General features: G+C 41.0%; 1 protein-coding gene across 5 annotated transcripts in view; it reads right to left on the minus strand.

Annotated features, from left to right (window-relative positions):
• The window catches only part of SEMA6A (semaphorin 6A), a 126,440-nt gene that overhangs the window by 18,156 nt on the left and 83,746 nt on the right, over positions 1–24,538 (minus strand). For 2 of the 5 annotated variants that reach the window (XR_011699923.1, XM_071580514.1), the window contains exons 12-19: positions 24,249–24,404; positions 22,683–22,859; positions 21,825–21,965; positions 21,650–21,730; positions 19,690–19,748; positions 17,915–17,935; positions 17,732–17,782; positions 10,822–10,983 (exon numbers count right to left, since the gene is read on the minus strand). Coding sequence is in view for 4 of the 5 variants with exons in the window: in XM_071580514.1 (XP_071436615.1) it covers positions 10,822–10,983; positions 17,732–17,782; positions 17,915–17,935; positions 19,690–19,748; positions 21,650–21,730; positions 21,825–21,965; positions 22,683–22,859; positions 24,249–24,404 (848 nt within the window). In the remaining variant the exon portion in view is untranslated. The remainder of the gene's footprint in view (positions 1–10,821; positions 10,984–17,731; positions 17,783–17,914; positions 17,936–19,689; positions 19,749–21,649; positions 21,731–21,824; positions 21,966–22,682; positions 22,860–24,248; positions 24,405–24,538) is intronic. The other 3 variants (XM_071580516.1, XM_071580517.1, XM_071580518.1) reach the window with 3 other exon arrangements.

Raw genomic sequence — 24,538 nt, forward strand, 5'->3', positions numbered from 1 at the left:
TAACTGTGACAAGTTTCTTCTGGGCATGAGAGACTGAAATTTTAAAAAACTTACAGCTTGGCCAAGAAAACTTTTTTCCCTCAGGGGATGTCATGATGTGCATCTTTGATACAATGGTAAATTTGCACTATCTGCTTCAAAACTTATCAATAAAATGCCCTAAAGACTCTTATTTTGTAACTTGAGAATAATATATTTTTTCTCTATCCTCTCTCTCAGCTATTGGCACAATCTTGGAACACATGACTGAAGTCTAGCAAAAGTAATAGCAACAGTAATAGCATACCAGAAACTACAGTGTCTCACTAAATGACTCTTAAAAAAGTTTGAAGTAACACCTGCCTGAATACCTGACTAAACTAGGGAAGTTCATAGGAACAACTGTTTTCCAAACACAGTGACATTTGGTATCTGTACTTAATGTTCAATAAAATTAAGATTGTAAAATCTAAATCATGCCCTCTCCAGGTTTTCCATTATTTAATTAACTACATGCTGTTGATCAGTAAGCACCAGCCCATGCTGACACAAAGAATTGTGTGCCTTTTTTACAGTCTTAAAGGAAACAGAAAAATGGAAAAGAGTTGTTTGGGATCCTTTCTACATACTAAAAGGAATGTTGATACCATTAAAGAAAAGGTAATTTATATAAGAAAAATGTAGGTGGTGTTTTTTACAGGACATGTAATTTAACAGTCTGCAGGTCATATTAAAAGTGCTCTGAACCAAGACTGTCAGTGTTTAGGTCATTGCAAAATTACTACAGGACATCTCACCGGTTAATTAGTATAATCTTTGAAACTAGGCACATACTATACAAGAAAAACTAATTACTCAAATATCTTTAACAGCATATTGATACTTTAATTGTAGCACTAACAACACTAAAATGTCTTTCGGCTACTAGATTTTCAATTTTCAAATTTCAAAGCAGTTTCAGAAATCTCTTGTTTAAAGGGCTAGGCTGCCCTTCCAATTCAGCATCTCTGTACAGCACAGCATCTCCCTATAATCAAAATGTCACAAAAGTGAAACTCAGTGTTACTCAGCATCCTGTCCACCAGTTATGCTTTGCCATTTCCAGACAGAGTAGTGGCACTGTGGGGCAAGTACACCCTACAGCGAATTCACAGCTCTTGATAAATATGTCAGTGCTACAAGGGTCAAACATGAGCACGAGGCAGTCTGTTCTTCTACCGAGCTGTCCTCACTGGGTGACTGTGGATGAATGCAGCTGGGGATCTAGTCCATCACACAATACCTCTAATGGCCTGAACCCTGAGCAGCTGCCTTGACAAATTAGACATGGCCTCTTTTATTGAGAAAAGCAGATCAAGGTCCTCAGGCAATGACAGTTTTTCTCTGTTTTAGTGGGATAAGCTTTTACTGTTCATTGCAGCCTGGAAATATGCAGTCTGACTTGAAATCTATGCAGGTAGACAATTACGGGTTAAGGATACCTGCTGTCTCCTGAAGCCACATTTAACATTTGATGATATCAATTTTAAACTTCGTAATTTTTTAGTTATAGGATACATTTATTTGGGAGCAGAAAAGCTCTGTTTTCATAACCAGAGGTTGCACATCGACACAACCTCTTCTATTACCAGTGATATCTTTTTTCTGTGCTTTGTTGTTGTTGTTGTTGTTGTTGTTGTGGGGGTTTTTGTATTCTCTTTTTGGCTACTAAACAGCAAATAGCTTTTGGTTCTAATCTTGCCACTCATGTTTCAACTTATGCTGGTTAAGTCTGAAATCTGTACTGTTAGTGAAATGTAGAAACATTTTCAGTTCTGAAAGTGTTAAGTAATTGTCAGTTCTGAAGTACAGGCAAATCACTGCCCAGTACTCTATTGTAATTCCTGTGTAAGGTTTAAGGATGTGGCTGAGCTCAGAGATTTAGTTCTTGAATGCTTTGTCTTTACTCTCTCTTCACTCCTGTTCTTATAGAAACTTCCAAAAATATATTGAAAACAAGTTTGAACAAAGTCTGTTGTCAGACTCATCCTTTCAGCATTTTTCTTTCATGAATTTTATATACAATTTCCATTTTATTAATTAGTATCTAGTTTTCTACTGTCACTCTTTAAACTTCAGCATGTAATCTGAGATGATTAGCTGTCTCTAGCCCTGGGAGCAGACAGCTCATACATGCAAGATAGAACAGAGGAAGGAAGGATTAGTGTCATTTCTCTGGACAAGTCTGGTGTGTTCCCTTAATCCTGGCTGCACAGCCTTCTGGTGCATGCCACAGGATACCAGTGATTCCAGTGTGGTGAAATCATCAATCTCCTGGCATGTTTCTAGTTATTAGCCTGGTCTAGTGACACAGGCCACTAACAACTGTGCTATGAAATTTGGTCTCATTTACCTACTAACAATGGCTTTCTGGTATTTATCTGATACAGAGGTAAAATGGTGCTCCACAGGAGATATACTGTGATTAGTCTATGAGACATTTAACTACTGGACAAGCTGCTCATTAGAGACATTTCAGGCAAATGTGGTATTTTTTGTTCTAAAAAAGTGGGTTTTTTAGTATTTCAACCAAGCAACTAGTATATGTGACAAATGTAGATAGGGCCTCCCTCTAGAAAAAGGAATGTTTACAGTAAACTGATGGTAATTTACCTAAGAACATTTCAGAAAAGAACCTATGGGCCTTTATTTAGTATAAACTCATCCAACCAATCTCTATGTAAATCCTAGTGGGAAAATTAAATAGGTTTTAATCTAGGTGTGGATCTGTATAAGTTTAAATGGTCCAAATCCCATGTCACCTTGTCTTGTCTAGATAAAATCCCTTTGTGAAGTACTACAGCTCTGAGTAACACACCTCTCACTCCAAACCTCAGCCAAATGCTACAAAATCAGAGACAGAGTCAGGGCAAATTCTCTAGTCCCTTTCTCACAACATTCTCTGACTAGACTGTGGGCAAAGACTTAAAAGGATTTTCAAGGATCTGAAAGATCTGCTCTGATTCAGTCTTCATTATTTCCTCAGCACTATTGAAATATAGTGATCTGTAAAGTATTTGGAATGTATTTTATGTTTCTGCATACAATGGTTTGAGATATGTGGAAGAATAGCAATGTTTGTGTGGTTTCCTGCCAGGTGCACATGCTTTGAGTTTACATCTCTCCTCAAGGCCCTCCAGGACGAATTGACTATGGTGCAACTCCTTCTGCCATTAGCCTTACACTTTTTTGGGGATCAATCAGTTCCTTCTCACAGTGTCAGGATGATGATACTGATAAAACACAGTGGTCTTTTTTTCACTCTGAGAGTCCAAGCTCTTCCAGTCAGACCTGAAAACCTGACTCAAAAGCTAAGTTTTGACAAACTTTACGCCACTTTAATTCCTCATCTGAATTATTATATACCAGCAGGATAATAACAACGTTCCTCTGCTTTCTCTGATTAAAACCCCCCACTTTGAATCTTTTAGATCCTTGCACATATTAGCAGATAACAATATTTTTGTGTAAAAACATACTCTGCAAATGTATTTCTGGTGCAAAACTCAGCTCTCCCATGGTAAACACCAGTTGTTTAATGTACATAAAAAAATCCCAGAGTCTGAAGCTTTGTTTTGCCATGGATTTCCCCCCTTTCCTTTCACGTCTACTTGTAAAGGATCTTGTTATATCAGCACTTTATGGTCTTTATCATAACTGTACCTGAAATTTCATATAATTCTGTCTCACTGCAGCAAATCTGCCTGAACATTTGCAGACTCTCCTGAGACACGCATTGTCAGCACTTGCCAAATCTTTCAAGTAGTGATAATCACAGTAAAATTTAGTAACACTGCGACTTGTGTACAATATGAAATATCTTCTTGAGGCAGGTTTTGAAAGGAACAGATCTTGGGCTCCCCACGAGCACAGTCCTCTACAACTAGAGGAGTTGACTATTGCTAATCATGTCTAATTCTGTACCAGAGGAAGAGCTACAGTTATTCACAATAATAATATAGATTCTATACAGATGCAGTCTCTAAAGAAGCACTCTTGATATTCAAATAAACCAGCAACTCCTAACTCTATAAACTGTTCACATCCCACTTCTAATCAGCTTTTTACTATTGCTATATGGATATTGACAAAAGATTTGTTAAGGAAAGGAGATACCACCTCATAATTTTCACCTAATGAGTGCTGAAACAAGAAAGAATGCAAACATTAAAGCCTGCTAACAGCAAAACTACTCTTTTTGTCATTCAGTGCCCAGCTCAGGCCACCTCCCCCTGAATGCTGTGGAGGAGCTGTAGCGGAGCCATGGTATCTTCAGCTGGACTTGAAACCAATTTATCAAAACCATGATTAAAGGGCAAGTTCCAGGAAATTAGGAAGCGAGTGAGAAAACCAGGCTGTTTGTTACATTTACGCTAATGAACCCAGTACTTGAAAAGCATGAGGCATTTCTGAAGGGAGGCAGGAAGGACAGGAGGGAGCAGAGAAGGGCAGCAGAGTAATGGGGGACAAGGCCAGCTATTGAAGAAAATCACTTTTTTTTCTTCACTTATGGAGGCCTGTCAAAGAGCTGTACATCTCCACTCCCCCGTTCGTTAGTAGGACGACTACAGAGAGATAAGCACTATGGCACTACTGGGGTGTAAAGGGTAAAGCCTTGGAGTGCTCCACAGAAGAGCTTCGTGAGGCAACTGCAGAGGGAGGAAGACCAAATACAATGGCAGCAGGGGGGAAGGTTAGACAGCAGGGTTAGGGAAACTGTTTCAACAAAGGTAAGAAATGTAGTAAGTTAACACTGAAACACAGCAAGAAAGGAAATAAAATGTAAATATACTCTAGAACATGCTTGGTGGTGTTTTTTGCTTTGTTTGTTTGTTTTTGTTTGTGGGGTAAGAGATGGGGATAGAGGAAGAAAGAGGGATGCAGTTTGCCCAATCAGAGATGTTTTTTTTGTTTCGATTGCTTTGTATGTTTGTTGGTTTTGTGGGTTTTGTGGTTTTGGGTTTTTTTGTTTTTTCTTTAATGTTCCCCAGCAGTAGAAAGGGCAGATTCCTTAATGGCCAAAATGAAAATACCAACGGGGATGGTAATGCATAATTCCCACTATATGGGCTGCACTACACATTTTCATCTTGGCATGATGTGGCTACGAAACAACAGTCCCAGAGTATATTTAGCTACTAAAGCTGCGACATACAAATGTCACATTCCCATGAGTCAACCCTTTTAAAAAACTCCTCTTCACGCCCCCACAGATATTCCCCAAGATGCCTGCACTGAATTAAGAGTGAAGCATATGGATGGATGTGACATCATCAAAGGAACCATGTTACAGAAAAGAAAGCAGCAAGTGGATTCTATACAATTAGTACAATCAGTAAGGAGCCATTTGTGAGCACAGAAAAAGAACATGGTTCCAAGGATTTGACAAAAACAATGAAGAACAACACAAAGCACCTTACAAAATCAGGAGAAAATGTTAAATTTTTTTTTCTTTGTGAATGTGTGAAAGCAAAAGAAATCACAGCAAAAGTGAAAACAAAATCTTGATAAAAGGATAGTAAGTGTAACATTTCCTGATTCGATTTTGTGTAAGAACTCTTTCCTTTGCCCTTTTAAAACAACAATTCAATAGCAGCTTTGGAGCGAATTGGCTCTAACTGGGCAAAGCAAGGAGTAACAACACACAAGTAGAGGGTAATGGTAAACAAACATGCGGTCACCTCTGCCACCATTGTTTTGAAAGGTGTAGACTACTTCCAGCTTTGTCAATATTCATAATCAGGCTCCAAAGAATGTGTGATATTTAAATGACACTGTCAAGTGCTTATAAAGCTCTTTGGTAACCATCATTCCCTGAGGAGGGAAGGATTGAATGTAAACCACCTCATCAGTCAGTGAATTGAAGCGAAAATGATTAGAATCCAACAGCTATACATTTATTAATACTTTCACTTCATGCTCTTCTGAAAGCTGCTACTGGCACACAAGATGCTTTTAAGAGCTAGCTTTCCATCTATTTAGCATTGCTGAGCAAAAGATTTGTGAAGCAGGGACCCACACATAACAAATAGTGCCATTAAAATGCATACACATTTCTGCATTCCTCCAGGTACATAAAGGGCCAGATCTTCCACTACTGGTGGTTCTAACACTGCTCCCCTGTCTGAGGCCAGCAGAAGTGCTGGGTTCAAGGATTCCTTCCTTCCTTCCTTCCTTCCTTCCTTCCTTCCTTCCTTCCTTCCTTCCTTCCTTCCTTCCTTCCTTCCTTCCTTCCTTCCTTCCTTCCTTCCTTCCTTCCTTCCTTCCTTCCTTCCTTCCTTCCTTCCTTCCTTCCTTCCTTCCTTCCTTCCTTCCTTCCTTCCTTCCTTCCTTCCTTCCTTCCTTCCTTCCTTCCTTCCTTCCTTCCTTCCGCACTTCCTTCCTTCCGCACTTCCTTCCGCACTTCCTTCCTTCCTTCCGCACTTCCTTCCGCACTTCCTTCCGCACTTCCTTCCGCACTTCCTTCCGCACTTCCTTCCGCACTTCCTTCCTTCCTTCCTTCCTTCCTTCCTTCCTTCCTTCCTTCCTTCCTTCCTTCCTTCCTTCCTTCCTTCCTTCCTTCCTTCCTTCCTTCCTTCCTTCCTTCCTTCCTTCCTTCCTTCCTTCCTTCCTTCCTTCCTTCCTTCCTTCCTTCCTTCCTTCCTTCCTTCCTTCCTTCCTTCCTTCCTTCCTTCCTTCCTTCCTTCCTTCCTTCCTTCCGCACTTCCTTCCTTCCTTCCTTCCGCACTTCCTTCCGCACTTCCTTCCTTCCTTCCTTCCGCACTTCCTTCCTTCCTTCCTTCCGCACTTCCTTCCTTCCTTCCTTCCGCACTTCCTTCCTTCCGCACTTCCTTCCTTCCGCACTTCCTTCCTTCCTTCCTTCCGCACTTCCGCACTTCCTTCCTTCCGCACTTCCTTCCTTCCTTCCTTCCGCACTTCCTTCCTTCCGCACTTCCTTCCTTCCGCACTTCCTTCCTTCCTTCCGCACTTCCGCACTTCCTTCCGCACTTCCTTCCTTCCTTCCGCACTTCCTTCCTTCCTTCCTTCCTTCCGCACTTCCTTCCTTCCGCACTTCCGCACTTCCTTCCGCACTTCCACACTTCCTTCCGCACTTCCGCACTTCCTTCCGCACTTCCTTCCGCATTTCCTTCCTTCCTTCCGCACTTCCTTCCTTATGAGAGGCAGATATCCCTTACTTTCAGAAGAGGGAATACTGGATTTTCTATGAAATGTCCTCTCACAAGAACCATTTTGAATAACAGATGTTATTAGAAGACTTGACAGAGGAGGAAAAGAGCCTAATTTTTCAAGCTGTCAGTATTCTCACTGATTTACTGCTGAGAGGAAAGAGGAGTGCTAGGTAAATCACATGCACCTTTAGGAGGGCATGCAGATTTATCTTCTTTCTTCTCTACACAAGTGATACACAGAAACCACTTTTTCTCAGTTGCCCTTTTACAAATGAAGAGTGAGAGAAGAGGAATTAAAAAAGTGCAGATGATATCTCAAACAGATTAAATAGGAATCAGAAGCCTGAGCTTTCATCTTTAGCACCGCACCGTCAGTTGCTTGTAGCCACATGAAATTCTTCTTTTGCCAAGGCTCAGCAGCCCACAGATCTGCAGAGTTGCAAACAAGCTCTATGCTTAACACACAGGTAAGTCTGATCAGGTTTTGAAAATTCACTTTTTGGTTTAGAGTTACAGTTATTTTCCCAGAATGATGAAAGGATCAAGCTATAAAAAAAAAAGTTGACCAAACAGCAGCAGTTTTCCCCCTTTTTATAGAAAAAGCTAATTAGTGGGAGGTGGGGGACAAGTTCATATCTCTGCCTGAGGGAATTTTAAACTTCATATTCCATTTCCTGCCAACAAGCCTAACAGCCAAGGCTACTAAGGTAATGTTTGCAATCATATCTCATGAAATTGTATTAAATCCCCTGCCAAACTGATTGTCCTCCTCAACTGGAAAAGTGCTTCAGGCTTTGTCTCTGCTGGACCAGCCTGGTGATGCCCATTGCCTTTATGGTTAGGAACTGTAAAGGCTCTTTGACATCAATCCTGGGGAGTTCAGTGAGAAATCCCAGATATCCCAGGACTGTGGGAGGCATCATGTATCTGGGACTGTAGTGAATAACTGGCATGGAGGTCACAGTCTGGGTTCAGATCACCAGCAGCTATTTGTGCAGCTCTGCTGATGACTGTTCTGCAGTGTTAATGTGCTCATAACCCCATGCTGAAAGACTCCACAGCCAATTCAGAGAAGTCAAGATTCACTGGGTCAGATGAAGGGCAAGGAGCATGATTTAGTAACCTACTAGTTTGGGCAGACAGCACAAAGCATGAGGTCTGGCATGCCAGTAGTTTTTGCAGGAATGGATGATGCTTTTGTCTAATGAGTTTTTCATGTAAAATGCATGAACAATAGAGACTGGAATCCATATTTCAATTAATATTTTAAGTGTTTTATATCAAGTATTCATAGCAGAAAGGTCTGAGGTTCATGTGTGTTCCTGCCTCTGGTGAGTACCCTAATCATTCAGCAAGTGAGTTTTGCTCATACCCATCTTCCTTCTGACCCATTGAGTACTTAATTAGTCCATGCAGAGCAAAATATCTTCAACAGAGCAGAGATTGAAAAAAGAGATCTAAGAACACCCTGAAGAAGAATAACAAAGCCTCAGACCTCACTAGGAAGTGGAGCTATTTGAACTTAACTCCTCTGTTTAAAAGGAAAATTTTAAACTCTTTGAGATACAGACTAAAAGAAGCTGGGAGAATGATGAGAGTCAAGATGCAAGAACCATATTTACACAGGGGAAAAGGTTCTTCTCTATGTAGGTTCAAGTGGCAAATTTAGGCAATTCTCTGCCTAATTCTCTGCAAAGGGGGAATGGAGGCCAAAGGTCTAATATAGGGCTTGCATTAGACTCAGCTGGTCCAAGATAGAAGAGCTAGTGATCCCCAGGTGAAAGAAAATGGGCAAGAAAGCCAAGAGACTGGCATGGCTGTGTCAGGACCTGCTGGACAAACTATACAGCAAGAAGGAAATGCACAGATAGTGGAAGCAGACAGAGGTACCCTGGGAAAAGTATAGTAACACCGTACGGTTGTGTAACGATGGGGTGAGGAAGGCCAAGGTAATTGCAGTTGAACTTGGCAAGGGATGAAAAGAGTAATAAGAAGGGCTTCTACAGGTATGCTAGCTAGAAAAGGAAGGTCAGGAAGGTGTACTCCATCTGCTAAGCAACGCTGGTAAACTGCAATGGACGAGGAGAAGGCTGAGGTGCTCAATAATTTTTTGCTTCAGTCTTCACTGGCAACCTCTCTTCCCACACTTCTGTAAGGCACTTGACAAAGTTCCCCCAGTATCCTTCTCTCTAAATTGGAGGAATGGATTTGAGAGGTCGACAGTTCAATGGATAAGGAATTGACTGGACAGTCGAATCCAGAAACTAGTGGCCAATGGTTCAACGTCTGGATGGAGATCAGTGACAACTGGTGTGCCTCAGGGGTCCGTACTGGGACCAGTCCTATTTATATCTTCATCAATGACATAATGGCATTGAATACACTCTCAGCAAATTTGCAAATGACACCAAGCTGAGTGGTGTGGTTAACACACCTGAAGAACAGGATGCATCCAAAGGGACCTGGATAAGCTCAACAAGTGGGCCAATGAGAACCTCAGTACTGTACCTGAGTCAGGGCAACACCGAGTATCAATACAGGCTGGGAGATGAACAGATTAAGAGCATGCCTGCTGAAAAGGACTTTGGGGTGCTGGTGGATTAGAAGCTGGACGTGACCCAGAAATGTGCGCTTGCAGCCCAGAAAGCCAATTGCATCCTGCAGGTCATGGGGAGGGTGATTCTGCCCGTCTACACTGCTCTAGTAAGACCCCACTTGGATTGTGACAACCAGGTCTGGGGTCCTCAGCATGGGACCTCCACTGACTGGAGTGAGTCCAGATAAGGGTCACAAAGGTGATTAGGGGCATGGAACACCTCTCCTAGGAAGAGGGGCTGAGAGAGCTGGAGTTGTTCAGACTTGGAAAGAGAAGGCTCTAGGGCATCCTTCCAGTTCCTAAACAGGTTTACAAAAGAGCTAGAGAGGGACTTTTTACAAGGGCAACTAGTGATAGGACAAGGGAGAATGGCTTCAAACTAAAAGAGGGCAGGTTCAGATTAGATATTAGGAAGAAATTCTTTACTGTGAGGGTGGCGAGGCACTGGAACAGGTTGCGCAGAGAAGTTGTTGATGTCCCATTGCTGAAAGTGTTCAAGGCCAGGTTGGATGGGGCTTGGAGCAACCTGGTCTAGTGGAAGGTATCTCTGGTCACAGCAGGAGGGTGGGAATGAATCTTTGAGGTCTCTTCCAACTCAAACTATTTCATGGTTCTATAATTCTATGATTGTCAAGAGAAGGAAATACTGTGAAATTAGCTGAGATCTGCTGCGTTGTCTTAGAAAAGGCAATATAAAAGTGTACCCTTAAGAACAATGGGAAGCCATGGGTCTCACTTTTCCAGAGAACAGGACAGATCAAATTTAAAGAGAGCTAAATCCCCAATGTTTCACTTCTTTTCATACATAAGATACTCTATAAAGGCATGCACTTCTGTTTGTTTTGTGTGGTTTCCTCAGGCAGTGAATTATCTAGGACTGAGTCTAAGATTGGCTGCTTAGTTTCAAGCTTTAAGACAAGCTTTTAATTATAGCACAGGAGTTTCATTACATGTTACTCCAAGCCAGCTGGAAGCAGTTACACTTTAGTCCTTCTCCCCCTCCCTCCTCACCACAGGAAGTAATTTCCAAGGCCTTACCCTTGTCTTGATGATTATGGGATGAAACTGCCACATATGGATCTGTATTTTCAGATGAATCAAGTGGATCCTTCCAATCCAGTAAACGTCCCCTAGCATCATAACCCTGTCGAGTGCGAGAGTCGGAAGTGGTGGTGCTTGGGACTAGGGAACTGGAGTGTCCTGTTTACATTATAAATACAGGTAGGGAAGACAAGTCTCATTAGTCACTTACCACGCTACCTCCCCGTGCTCAGGAATGCACACATGGCTTTGCTTCTGTGATGGGTGAAAATCTTGCCTTAGGCTGAGCAATGTTTCAGAAGTCCTTCAAAACACAGCCCCAAAGTGGAGATTTGAACATTTTAGATCAGGGTGATAAGAAGTGCCAGCACTGATCTGGCAGTTTCTTGCTTTAACTCAACAGAGTTAAATGCATATGAAAGAGGGTAAGCACACTTCATCTGAGTCAAGCATCCTTTGGCTGGATTCAGCACACAGTCTGGCTGAAACTGAAGTGTCAGCCCATGTTGTCATGGTACTGGCTTAGTTAAAAAGTAATTTTTAAAACAAATTAAAACAGCACAACTTCTAACATGGCCAAAACTGAACAGGAATGCCTGCACTACAAAATGGCAACATCAGTGGCACTCTGCCTCATGCCCCCAGGGGGATGAAGGACTGCCTAGCACCAGCAAGCTCACATTGTGGCATCCCTTTCCAGATGGGGAATGTCCAGGGCCAACTGCTCGCACCCACTTGCACTATCACTGTTGGTTCTGTCTGAGCTGATGGTCCACAATGGCTCCGAAATAAGCACAAAACTGAATATCCTTTCTGCTCAGAGAGACAGTGAAGACTAGGTGCCCAAGAAGCCATGACTCCAGCAGCAGCTGAACTGACATCTCACATGCCTTTTTTCCATTACAAATGCTGTAGACATTGTTGCTGCTATCCTGAATAAGGCTGATGAGCTCTTTGCATATCAAACACCCCAATGAACAAGACATTCAAAGAAATGCCCCATTGAAAACAGCACAATTTTAAAGGCAGTTTGGTTGGGGTAGCACTCAAAATGCTTGAGGTGCTTGGAGTCTACTGTCTCTGAAAGATGGCTCAGCTGCTTTGGGGAGAAGGCACCAAATGCCATCCACACTACATCATTTTGTCCTCAAAACCATTCTGAAAGTTTCCATTTGGTACATGTGGCAAATTGAGTTATTTTCAGTAGGAGTCAAGGAGTTCTGGGCCTCCTTAATTTGATGTGGAGTAAGTGTATTTTCCCTTGCCTACTTTTCTGAAACAGCTCATCAAAAGATGGGTTTTTGACACCTGCTCAAACAAACACAAACTAACAGAATTGGATTATTCACAGACAGAATGGTATAGAAAGATTTTTCTTCAGATAATGCCAGACAGACTGACAGCAGCCCTCCTTTCCCCTAGCTCCTTTTGAACAGCCCAGTAAGTTAATTTTCCTTCCATAGATGAGTCTCCCTTAGAGAAGAGTCCAATGACCAGGCTACAGACTGTCCTAGCAGGGACCCTTTCTCTGCTCTTTCCCTTGATCTTGCTTCACTGCTCAGAAAAATAATTTGAGACTCACTGAGGCAGTGACAGAAGAACACAAGGAGCTGAAATTTAAATCCTCTCAGAGAAGGCATAGAGTTGGGCGGTAGAGTCTGTGCTTCTATAGTTTATTTTAAACAGTCACTGGATAAACACAAAGCTTTAGGAAGCTGTATCTCAAAAAGCCTGTTTAAATGCCTTCTGAAGGCATCAAGCCCCAGCTCTCAGAAGCATAGAAAGAGATGATGAACCTAGATCTTCAATACCATTCCAGCATTCAAAATCTAAATGTTGCCCACCATCCCTAGGCTTTTTGAAGCACCCTCATGCTTTATTCTATTTAGTCCTTTCACCAGCTTCATGGTATTGAGCTAATGCTAAAGTCAGCAAAATGCTGCAACTTCTATTAAGATTCTGGTATGAAGTCTTGCTGAATATTAATGGCCTTAGAGGAAAAAAAAAGTCTCTGCTCTTCTGTATGCTTTCAAGGAGTCCTTTTGATTTACTGCACAGGATTACATATGGAAATAGTTTGGACTGTGTGTAGCAAAGGACATGGACACAATGAATTCCACTTAGAAAGGAAAATTGGTAAAATTCACAGTATTCTCACTACAAAGCCAACCTTCATCTACAGCTAATTGTTAATACAATTTAGCTCCGGACTTCAGTCTGAAGACTTAACTGACAAGGGCACTGGATTATTTTTACCCACTCATGGTAGATAGTGTGGTTCCTCCCAGCCATCTTTCTTTAAAACAGCAAATTAAAGACTGTATTTTATTAAGACAGAGCTTTTAATGTCACTCAAATAGAAAAGAGAAGCCAAATGTTATCCTTTTTTAAAAGGTTTCCATAAGCCACAGCAAGTGTTACCATGTCCATTGGTAACATACAGATGATGATGGACTTTGATCCAAATGTGCTGCCTGCTCCACAGCCATCCACACAATGGACAGGTAGAGGTCCAGCCACTGAAAATACATGCCTTCTTGAAATAAGAATATGCTGGAATATGGAAGCATTCACTCCAACACCATTTTATGATTGTTAACTCCTGTGCTCATCCCCAAGAAATAACACAAACAACAGGGAAGAGAACAGGCTAGAAAATGGAAATAATGAGATTTTTATGGTTTCTTTTCCCAAAGGACTAAACCACAGTGCCAGCACTCACTGGGTTCCAGTCTCCAAGTTAACACTTCAATCAGCAACCACAATAATGTGCATAGTATTTGGTCAGCCTACAAATATTTTGCACTCAACATAAGAAAGCAATTAATTGTTGCTTGATAAGGAGGTAAAAGAGAAGAAAACCTTGTCAAGTAGAAATCATATTTTTGCCTGTGTTTGATATGCATTTGTATGCCCATATCTCTGTACAGACACTTGCACTTTTAAGTGAGTGTAAAGGGGGAATTCTAAAGGAAAGCTATAGGTATAGTTTAAGAAAAACATTTAATAAAATAATAGTCTAGAGGAATTATGTGCCTAAGAGACACATTTGCGGGGCAGGGTGGGGGGGGAAATATTTCCTGAACCATATGTTGCCAATACACAGAGAACTTCCTTGTAATGGAAAGCTAAGGCTTTATGAAGATATTAGTGTGTACCAGATATCACTAGGTAGAGAGGGGTTTTACGCAAATGCAAGAAATTGTCTATTCTCTCCGTTACTAATGTGTTAGTCCAGTACACCCTGAGAGGCAAGCTTCCACAGCTAATCAAGATAAACTTTCTTCCATTTAATTTTGAGGAAGCAAGGCAGGTGCAGATTAAACCTTAACAGCCTGTCCCAGTTGTGTTAGAGCTGCATTCTGCAAACACTTACTACTGGGCAGTGATATTGCTCCCATAAGCAGTATCACAGTGTCCTGTAAGTGCCTGAACAGCCAGTCCCCTTGGGTGAATTTCAGTTCTGAGCAGAATGGCAGCACAAATGTGTGAGCTACTTAAGTTTCTCTCATAAACAGAGAAAAGACTGAAGTGGCAGGCAACTCATTCCTGGCCCTCTCACACAAAGCCATTATTAAACCTTTACAATGTGTCGTATAGTTTGCAGCACATAGTGGGCCTTTTTTCCCATTACACCATTTTTACCCCTCTGACTGTGTAAATAGGCTTCTCTGAAATTCAAAGAGGCCTTTGCACATCTGAGACGTGGCCAGTACCTCTATGTTAATAATGGTTAATACAAACCTCTATGTTAATAATGGTTAATACAAAAACATCTGAAAAAACAATTCTGCCTTTGTTTTAAAACAAAGTATTCAAATAACTGCACTCATAGTGCTTTTCAAATGTCTGTGTTTAAAGCAAACATCTAAAAATCAAACAGACACAGTTTTAAAAAATCTGGTTTAGGTGTTTCCATTATTTGCAAAACCTTTTCATTTGGAGTGCTGTAATCAAGTAACAGAGGAAGAACAAAGACACTTAGTGTCTGCAGGCACAGATAATGATTGAGAAAGGCTGCAATTCTGTAACTATAGCTTGTTCTGAAGTGCACTTGTAAAATGTAAGCAGTTTTTTTCAGGTTTAAAACAAAGACAGGGATTCAATAAGTATTTGATAGTTGCTCTAATATGCACAAGTCATTAGGATCTCAGAGGTTAAGATGTCTGTATGCTATCCTATTGCATACAGCTATAGCAACCTAATTAGACAATTAGAGGGAAAAGCTAAATCAATACTACAGAGGGAGAAAGGACTATGGCTAGGGGGTAAAATAAGGGCCCAATTCACTAAGAATTGATGTTTCCAAAAGTAATTGAAGCCGCTTAGAATTTTGTAGAGGAACCTAGCCTAATCTCCTTGCATAATTTCCCTTTGACCTTCTGCAGCTAGACCTCCCAGTCTGCTATCCTCTACCTGGGTGTCACTTGCATAGTTATCTGTGTGGACTTTGCACTTTACTTGTTTGCAACTGATCGTGTAAGATTGCCCTAAACAGAAGCCCACCAAACTCAGGAGGAGTCTGGTGCCAAGAATATGAAGATTAAGGGCTTGGTTCTCCTTTCATTCACACTGCTAGAGATTGGCACTAAATCTGTTGAAGGAGGGTGACTTACAGTGGAGCAAATCAAGAGAATCGGGCCTTAAGCCCTCTTTTGTCTTGAGTTTCAGATGCCTTTGGATATGTTTGGCCCACAAAGGAACCCTGAGCATTCATTTAGTTGGTATTATGGTTTATCCCAGTGCTCTGAGGCTTAATCTATTACAACATACCATTTACTTATGCATGAAACTGTACTCAATAATATTGAAATATACTATGCGTAAAGTTTTTGGTTTCCAGTGAAACAAATTGCTTCCATCAGTCACTACAGTTACCAAACATGAATATGTTTACCGACACTGGTTTACTACCTCATCCCAGAATTTTGCACTCCTGACATGGAAGATCAGTAGAGGTGACTAGTGCATTTTCTTTCATATTTTGCCATGGTAGGTGAAAAGAAAGACTGAATACAATAATATCAGTCATTTTAACTGAATCCACAGAAGGATGAGCTGACTTGCCTACAGGCCATGTTATCAAGGTGTACCTGGGAAGGGTCAATAAAATAATCTGTGAAAGACATGAATGAGAACTCATGTTAATGTTGGGTCAGGATTTCTCCATTGCACCTGTCTGTAGGGTTCTACTTTAAGAGCTAGGTTCATTTATGGAGTCTGTCTTTACACTTAACATGCCTGGAGAGTAAAATGGATTCCCTTTTACTAACTGTACTCTTTTGGATTCAAGTTTTTTGCACTCTGTTGCTCACTTGAAACACTTTTCTGCTTTATTGGTCATACCAGTTTTCACTAAAGTTCATACTAAAACTGTAGTTGGCAGGATCCAGAACCACAGTCCCACAGCTGTAACTATGCAGCCTACAAATTCACTTCAAAACAGGAAATCTAGAATATTTCTGGCATTTCAGCACTATGTCCACTATTCTTTATCTTCAGTATGGATTTTGTTATTACTCTTCTTTAATTGCTGCTCTGCACATTGGAAATACAGCAATTTTATAATGAAAAAATGTATATGCAACTGAAACTGTGAGTCTTCCATACATTACGAAGTCTTAACTTGCCTTTAATTTTGTACATTCCCTTCACTGGTTTTCATTATCATACTTTCAAACAAGTTTCACCTGCACATTTTCCATTTCCTGGTAATAAACAACAAGGGGAATTTGATTTTAGTTTTACAAACGTTGAACAGCCCTTATGTGCCTTCAGTTATTTATATTCTGCTGTTCTGAGCTGTCATTGCTTCTGTTTTACACCTACATATTCTGCAGGCACAAGATGAAAGGATCATTTAAGAGTTCATCACAGCTTCACATTAACCTGTCTCTTGTTACTTTCAGCCAAACCTATGGTTAATTTGACCTAGCCCTGATGAACTGCTAGTCTTGTACAGCCTGAAAGCAACTTCACGAGGAAGCTCCCACCCCACATGGAAATTTGCCACTGATTTCATTGGCAGCAATACCACATATCTTCTTAGTTTGTGACTACTTATCTTTGTTAAGGATATCTTTAAAGAAAAGTTATTGAAATAGATATCTAGGTTTGAATTTAAAGTGATTATTTATTCTGCAATGACTCTTCATGAAGACATTTATTTTTCCTGCAGTGTAATCCACTTCCAAATATGCAGAACAAGGTGATGGAAGGCACTGGCAGCACAGATTAACAGCTGCCTCATGGGAAACTGGTACTCTAGGCTTCCAGAAATGATGCTCTTCAGCTCAGGTAATTTAATTTGCGATGTGAATTTCTTTTATTCTTTTTAACAGACTGGGCGCCATTCAGGCAATAAGATACTGCAAGAATGGAGAACATAAATGACTCACTCTTGAAGTGACAAGAACCTTCAGGAACTGAGGCATAATCCAATCTCAACCCACATGGTTAACTTTTCCTTAGGAAAGATCATTCTGTAATCCAGGGGCAGTTCCCTAAGGTATTTGTGACTGGCTGCTGTAGCAGTAATGACACCAGTCAGGACAGTTCATGAGTGGGATGTGAGCTGCTATCTTGTTTTTCCTGGTGAACAGATAAGATGTATCACTGTACCCAAGTGTTCTTTCAGTGTTCAGAAGAAGCATGCTCCTAATCATGTCCCCTGGCATGCTATTAAAATAGGTCTTATCTGACTTTAATTCAGTACAGTTTTGAGGGAGGACAAGAAAAGCGAGAATGCAAATCAGGAAGTATAACTTAATCCTAATTGTGATTAGTGAATCGGGCCCTCAAAATGAAGACAAAACAAGTGAAAAAGGATAACAGCTATTTGAGTATAGGAACTACTAGCTAACATGAGGACCTGGGGAGAATTTTTTAAAAACACTCATAAACTGACCATACACTGTGTCGTAAGACATTTCACGATCAGATGAAGCAGTTGAAATGTCTATGAACAAAATAAATTGGGAAGAAACATTAAATACAACAAAAGTAGGAAAATACTTAAAAGTTTAGTAAAAAGTGATTCCTCCAAAACATATTTGCTGTCAGTAAATAATGAAACTAAGAACTTCCTTACCATTCAGGGCTACGAAGGAATCTGAAAGACAAATAACAGGGGAAAAGTCATTATTTCTCACTTGTTATTTCTTTTCAATAGTTTGCTGCTAGCAACCGTTTATGTTTCAGCTGACATTTACAAGTGCACTAAGGATTCAGGCAAGACTAATATTCAAACACACCCAAAAACAATGTCTGGCTTTGAAAGTGTTCATGACAAGCTCTATACAAGGGGTACCAAGTGGGAAGGCCAGTGTCCTCCCTGCCATGGCTTTCTTTTGCAAGTCCTAATCTAATGCAAGGCACTGCAGGGGATGCAGCCAGCAATGAGGACAAAACTCAGATGACTCATGACCACATGAAATAATAAGATCAGCTGGCTTAGCAGGGAATGAAGTCTACCCCTTTGTGGTGTCAAGGTTCAATGCATCATTCAGGGCTAAAGAGGGATTTAAGCAGGGCATGGGCTTTGTCGGTCTCTGCACAGAAGCAGTTCTCCATGAGCACCATGTGCTGTTCCTGAATAATTTCCTACCTTTCTTTTATATGTAACATATCAGGTACACTCCATCCTGCCTAACCTATTTGACCAAGGAGAGCAGAAGTGGCTGAAAAGGGCAAGGATGTACCAGCTGGGAACTGACCTGATTTTGGTTCTAACCCATTTTGCAGAGAACAGAGGGCAGACTATGTGTACACCTCAGTCAAAAACCTTCGAGATAGCCTACATAGCCCTACCTTAGGGCAGAGGCTGAAATCCTTTTACTCCAAGCACAGTGATCACAGTAATTAATGGCTCTTGAAAAAGGATGCACAGGGCATGAGAAAGCTCTGGCTTTCTGTAGAGCAGCTAGCCCACAATGTATCCCATAGCACACTCTAGCCCTCTGTTATTTTAATCTGTATTCCAGAAGGAATGAATCTCTCACTTTGCATTGATTCCTCAGCTTCATGAGTTTTATTGCATCTATAGGCATCAGTGCAAATTGCACTGAAAAGAATGTGAATCTTGACTTCATGAGGTTTGTAAACAATATTTGGGGCTCAGAATTCAACCAATCTTGGTAAGAACATTTGGAACAAGAGCTGTCCTGAACACAGATGTTGGTACTCCTGAAGGCTCAGAAATCAGCATGCAAGGTTCCTCTGCATGCAGTGCAAGCAATGCACTTTTAAGCATTTCAGTGCAAAACTGTAAATGTTTAAAGACTGTATTTAAGCTTTCAGCTCATGCTGTAAGGTTTAGGATTAAATTTTTTTAGGCAGAATTACTGGTGCCTGATCCTTAATACCGCTAAGTTGTCCAGACTGTGTGTAAAATACTCTAAGATTCACAAACTAAGCAGTTGTCACTTCTTGATCCAGATCCAAAACTGAAGATATATTTCACTGTCTACCTATGCTGCATGGGAACGTAGTCCAAGTCACAGACTACATCCAGAAACGGAGCCACTTCTGTACATCTACATAAACAATCCAGCCACCATGGCTAAAAAAGACAATGAACACCTAATTCATAATGTCATTGCTGTAATCAATATCCTCTAGAGCCGAGCTTTTCTCATTATGTAAATGCTTTGAAGTCTGGTGTTTGTATAAATCACATGAACTGGGCTCTTTTGCTCAGGCACAGTTCACAACAGTTCCTCCTCTGAACCCGCATTGTTAGCTGCAGTTGCTGTCCCTGTCGTGGCTTACATGGCTACAAAAGAATGCCTGACAGGTAATGGTGATTTGAGGTATTCAGAAGGATACTCTGACATATGGTAAATAGAGGGTAAAAGCGTTGCTTACTTTGGCAGTCCCCCAGGCCATCTGTATTGCCATGTTCTATGTCCTGCTCAAATGCCAGTCTAAATAATACAAAGAAACAAAACAGTATGAATAACAACAGTCACAGGCATAACTAGAAAAAAAATACCAAATTTGCAACAGAAACTGGCCATTTCTTTGGAAAGTCCACACAAAGGCTGAAAAATTTTAACAGAGACATTTGAGGTATACATCATTGCTAAATTATTTTTTGGCTTCTGATGATGCTTTGTCATCATATTATTAGTTAAAAAAATCCACTTCATGCCTCATTACCAAAGGATGAAAACAGATTTGTATTTTTTAAACTGTTAAATATGTGATACTATCAGGAGCAACTGAACACTACCTTAAATTGTCCACATAGTAGACTAGATGCACTGATACTTTGGTGTGAGAAGGAAGCTAACACATTGGGCAGGTACTGTACCAGAGGGAAGACAACCTGCATTTCAATCACTTAGATATTACACTGGATGAGACTGCACGGTCCAGCCTACAGAAGGTACTCCATTTAACTCAAGGCACCTCACTGAAAAACATTCACAGGCTTTTATAACTAACATGTTCAGTTTATGCTCCTAACCTCTGCCTGTGATTCTGGATAACTATTGAAGCTGCCCTTCCAGCTTCCTGTGTGGTTAAAGGTGAATGAAAAGAACCTTCACAAACTTCCATCACAAGCCCTTGTCTGCATTAGCTGGGGTGCTGCCCTTGAGGCATAATTACCCTTGCAGAAAATTCATTCTCAACTTCATGTTCCTAACCCTCCTGGTCAACTGTTATCTGCTCGAGGAGGGCACCTAACATCTCTGTCTCCTGTTGGCTAGCTTAGAAGTTCACCAGACATCTTCACAGCTGATCTGGACACCGTTTCTAAGCACTGGACAGAGCATGAGCTGCCTTGCCCACTTTTGGACTTCACCATTACAAGCTGCATTGCCTCTGTCTCAGTGGATCTATTGACGCATGTGGGAGTTGCATTCCCTAAGGTATAGAAGTCCTCTAGAACTTTCCCTGGAAGTTCAAAAAGACTCAAACACTTTTGGAATGCTGAAAAAAACCTGATATGGACACAGGCCCATTTTAACTTTATTCTACCAAATGTCCATTCAGGAACAGCCCACACTTCTGTAGTAAAGAATATACAGACACATACAGCTATAACATGCCCAGTGGACAAAGGAGTTTGAACTGAAATAGAAAATTAAGAACAAGACAGAAGCAAAAGGATTGTAACTTGTCTGTTACATACCAAAGACCTGTACAGAAGCAGGGTTAAGTGGGGCAAGCTGTGGGGTTGCCAAGGGTATGTTTGTGATGACTGCACCACACTTCCACTACTACCTTGAGCTGTATACCTCAGAGTGGGCAATCATGAGGTGTATCAGAAATGGCAAAGAAATGTGAACTCTGAAGTGGGACTGCTCTCTGCAACCTTCACAAACTCTCATTATTATAAAATAATGCAATTTTACTCGTAAACAAGGGGAGACCCAGCACTTCTCTAAATCTGCTTTAAGCCCTTACTGTGGTCCGTGATTCCTCTCAGTAATGCACAGTAAATTAGAAGGACTGGTTTTGTTTTCAGTGGACAAATTGCTTCAGTAATTTAATTTGGATTCTATTGCCTCTTTAATCAGCTGTGATGGCTCCAGTGTAGGCTGGTGCAGATATATCCATCCAGTTTGCTCCTTTTAGTAACACGCGGACCTTATTACAGCTCTTTCATTTTCTTCTTCCTCCTCTTTCAGCAGTTACAAATCAGCTGACACTTCACATCAAAAAAATTTGTGAGACATTTCAGAGGTGAATGCAAATAAGGCAGAAACACTTCCCACATTTTTCCTTCCCCAGAGTCCCGCATTTCAAATAGCTCTGCTCAGGACTGCCTGGCACCACTGCCAGTGTCACGGCCTGTCCAGCCAGAGCCCTTACTCACTTGGAGCCAAGGACCAGCTGCATGCACACCCCGCTCTCCTTCACCCATCCACAGTACGGATCTCTGGATGCTATGCAGGCCCTTGGGAAAGAAGAGCACAAGGTGGCATTCAGGAGCGCTCTCGGTTTCCCACACCTACTGTGCTGGCTTCCAACAGCCGCCACAAAATACCTACTTTTTGCACTTGCCATGACGCTCGCAACGTCCCAAGGGAACCCTGATGGCACAGGTGGAAAAAGCAATGTACAGGGCACTGCTGGGTTTGTCAAGCTGCATGCCCACGATTCGCTTGTCCTCCATACCATCATAGCTGCATCTGATCCGAAAAAAGTGAGATACAGTTACAGAAGGGTTCTGCTGAGAATCCAGAGGAAACCTTAATGATTTCTCTGGCTGAAAAAAAAAACCCTGAACATAAAACCCTCCAAAAAAAAAAATCCTAAGAAAGGTGGAATTGAACAAGTCAAGGAAAAACAGCACACAATAGCCACTAAAACTCCTTATAGCAGTATAAACAAGTATTAAAAATGCATGGGACAGGGGAATAAGAATTGGAGAGAGATGACACACCAGACAAACTTTTGAGGGCCCTTCATTTTTTGTGTTTATTCTTCTCCAGCACTCAAAGTAGCTGAAATTTCTGCATGATTATGGCCCACTTCAAAGCCCTCAGGCACATTTGAGGAAAACTGAAATGTGGAAAACTTCCCTTGGAGAGCAGCTTGATGGTTGTTGAGTTATTTGGAGGGTAATCAGGTTTTTTTATGGGATTAGAAAATTAATCTTCCTTTGCAGAACTTCATTTCCTAATTATCCATCAGCTGCTGCATAGGATGGGCTATTTTCTACACATACTGAATAAAAAAAATTATTGCAATGTAGGGAGTGATAAGCAGACATTCCTTCCTCAATTTAAAAGTACTCAAAAAAATTGGCTTCTCTAACCATTTCCCTTTCTGTGGGACAAACTACTCTCTTGGAAATCAGAAGTTCAAAGTCACCCATACATGACTACAAAAAATCAGATACACACTTTTCAGGATTGTAAACATTGATCTCCTCCAGGAAAAGGCTGTCATTTAGGAAACCAGTGTTTCCTGTCCGTGCCAAGAACTTCAGGATGATTCCCTTCTCTGACCCCAAGAAAACCACAGTGTAGTTCTGATAAGGCCCAGCAGCAGAGTCCACTGCAATTTTGGTCAGGCGGTATCTGAAATAATAATAAAGCATTTTGCATCACTTGAGATTAGATCGTCATTTATTTAATCCCTTTTTCCACTTCAGATGGTAGCCTTCTAGCAACCACATAACATACTTAATCATTTTTCCTACCTGACTATAAGTCAACACAGACTGTACCAGTTTGGTTTCATAGATGTTGGGGAATTTTCATGTGTTTGCCTGTCCATATGAGCAATAGCTAGCAGAATTGTCTGCAGAAAGCTGAAGGGGTCCTAAAAGTCTGAGGGTATTTACAAATTATCATTCCACTCAAAAGCAAAAGCCTGTTTTTTTTCTTCAAGCAGGGAAAGAGAATCAGCGCAGTGAACATTTTTTTATATAATTTTAAGCTCTGTCACATTAAAAGAAGCAATAATGATAACTGAACTAGATTCAATTTTTTTGTCAGAAGAAGCTCTGTCAGTTCAACAGTAAAATGCTAAACACCATTTTGATCCATTAAAAATAATTATACAACCAGCACCAAGGGAGTTCAGTACCGAGGTGATATCAAATCTTGGGATGATGTAATTTATTGAAAATGAGTATACTGGTAATTTGGTATCAGTTATGTGGTACTGGCTATTAAAGGAAAGTACTCTGCAGAGTTTGCTGCTCTTGTCTTTGCTTGGAGGTACAAAACCCAACATAAAAAGCTGACGGAAGGCATATTACTAAAACTAAGTCAGATGCTTCAGAGCTAAACACTGCCCAGCACAAAACTCTGATCTTGTTCAGAGGAATTGAAGAAAATACAGCAAAAGTTACTCTGTTCACAGCTGGAAGGTAGATAAGTAGTATATTGGCCACACTAAAGAGTGGGAATGTATTTGGATAGGAAGACGATGGTGTATTTAGCACTTGCTGATTTATGACCCTTTGTTCAAATCTGCTGTTTTTTTCTTGTTGTCATAGAGAGGATACAGTTTATGTGATTACTTATGCCTATACACTTGTGCAAACATTAAGGCATACCAGTACATAGCCTGATAGACATATCCTGTGGACATATCCTGGCAGACATGTTTGTATCCTGTGTACATATTCCTGAGTTGAGTGCTGATCCTTGCCCCAAGTTTTCTACAGAGCTGTCTCAAATACTGACACATAAGTTGGCAGGTGGGTCAACCTTTCCTGCACAGCATTTCCTCCAAGCTCTGGTTTCAGCACAGTGTAGTTGGAAAGGACTGAGGCTTTTTCCTATCTTGAAAGCTGCTCAGGGAATTCTGCAGCATCTGTTCAGCTCTGCCATTACTCCTAGCTGGATTCATGCCCAGCACACCAAGGACATTTACAGAGCTGGCGAGTACTTGGAGCACGGCTATTAGCACAACTTGACAGCTACAATGAGAACAAGAGTTTACTTGGTGGTACATACCTGACCATTGTTCTCAGGAACCAGGGTCGATTAACGATGGAAGGTACAGCCTCGTCCATCAGTGGATGTGTTTTGATAAAGTTCAAAGTATCATCTGGGAACTCGTTTGACGTTACATATTTTTCTAATGATGTAGAGCCAGCACAGCAACCAGGCCTATGTAAAACAAGAGAGTAAAGCCAGAAAAATGATTTGACATCAAGAGCAAACCTCCTTTTATTATGAGACTGTCGTTGAAATCTCATATGCTTTAGAAGAGTTTAAATGAAGGATTGAGAAGTCTGGTGGAC

The sequence above is a fragment of the Pithys albifrons genome, chromosome Z, assembly GCF_047495875.1.
Source record: "Pithys albifrons albifrons isolate INPA30051 chromosome Z, PitAlb_v1, whole genome shotgun sequence".
Taxonomy (NCBI): domain Eukaryota; kingdom Metazoa; phylum Chordata; class Aves; order Passeriformes; family Thamnophilidae; genus Pithys; species Pithys albifrons.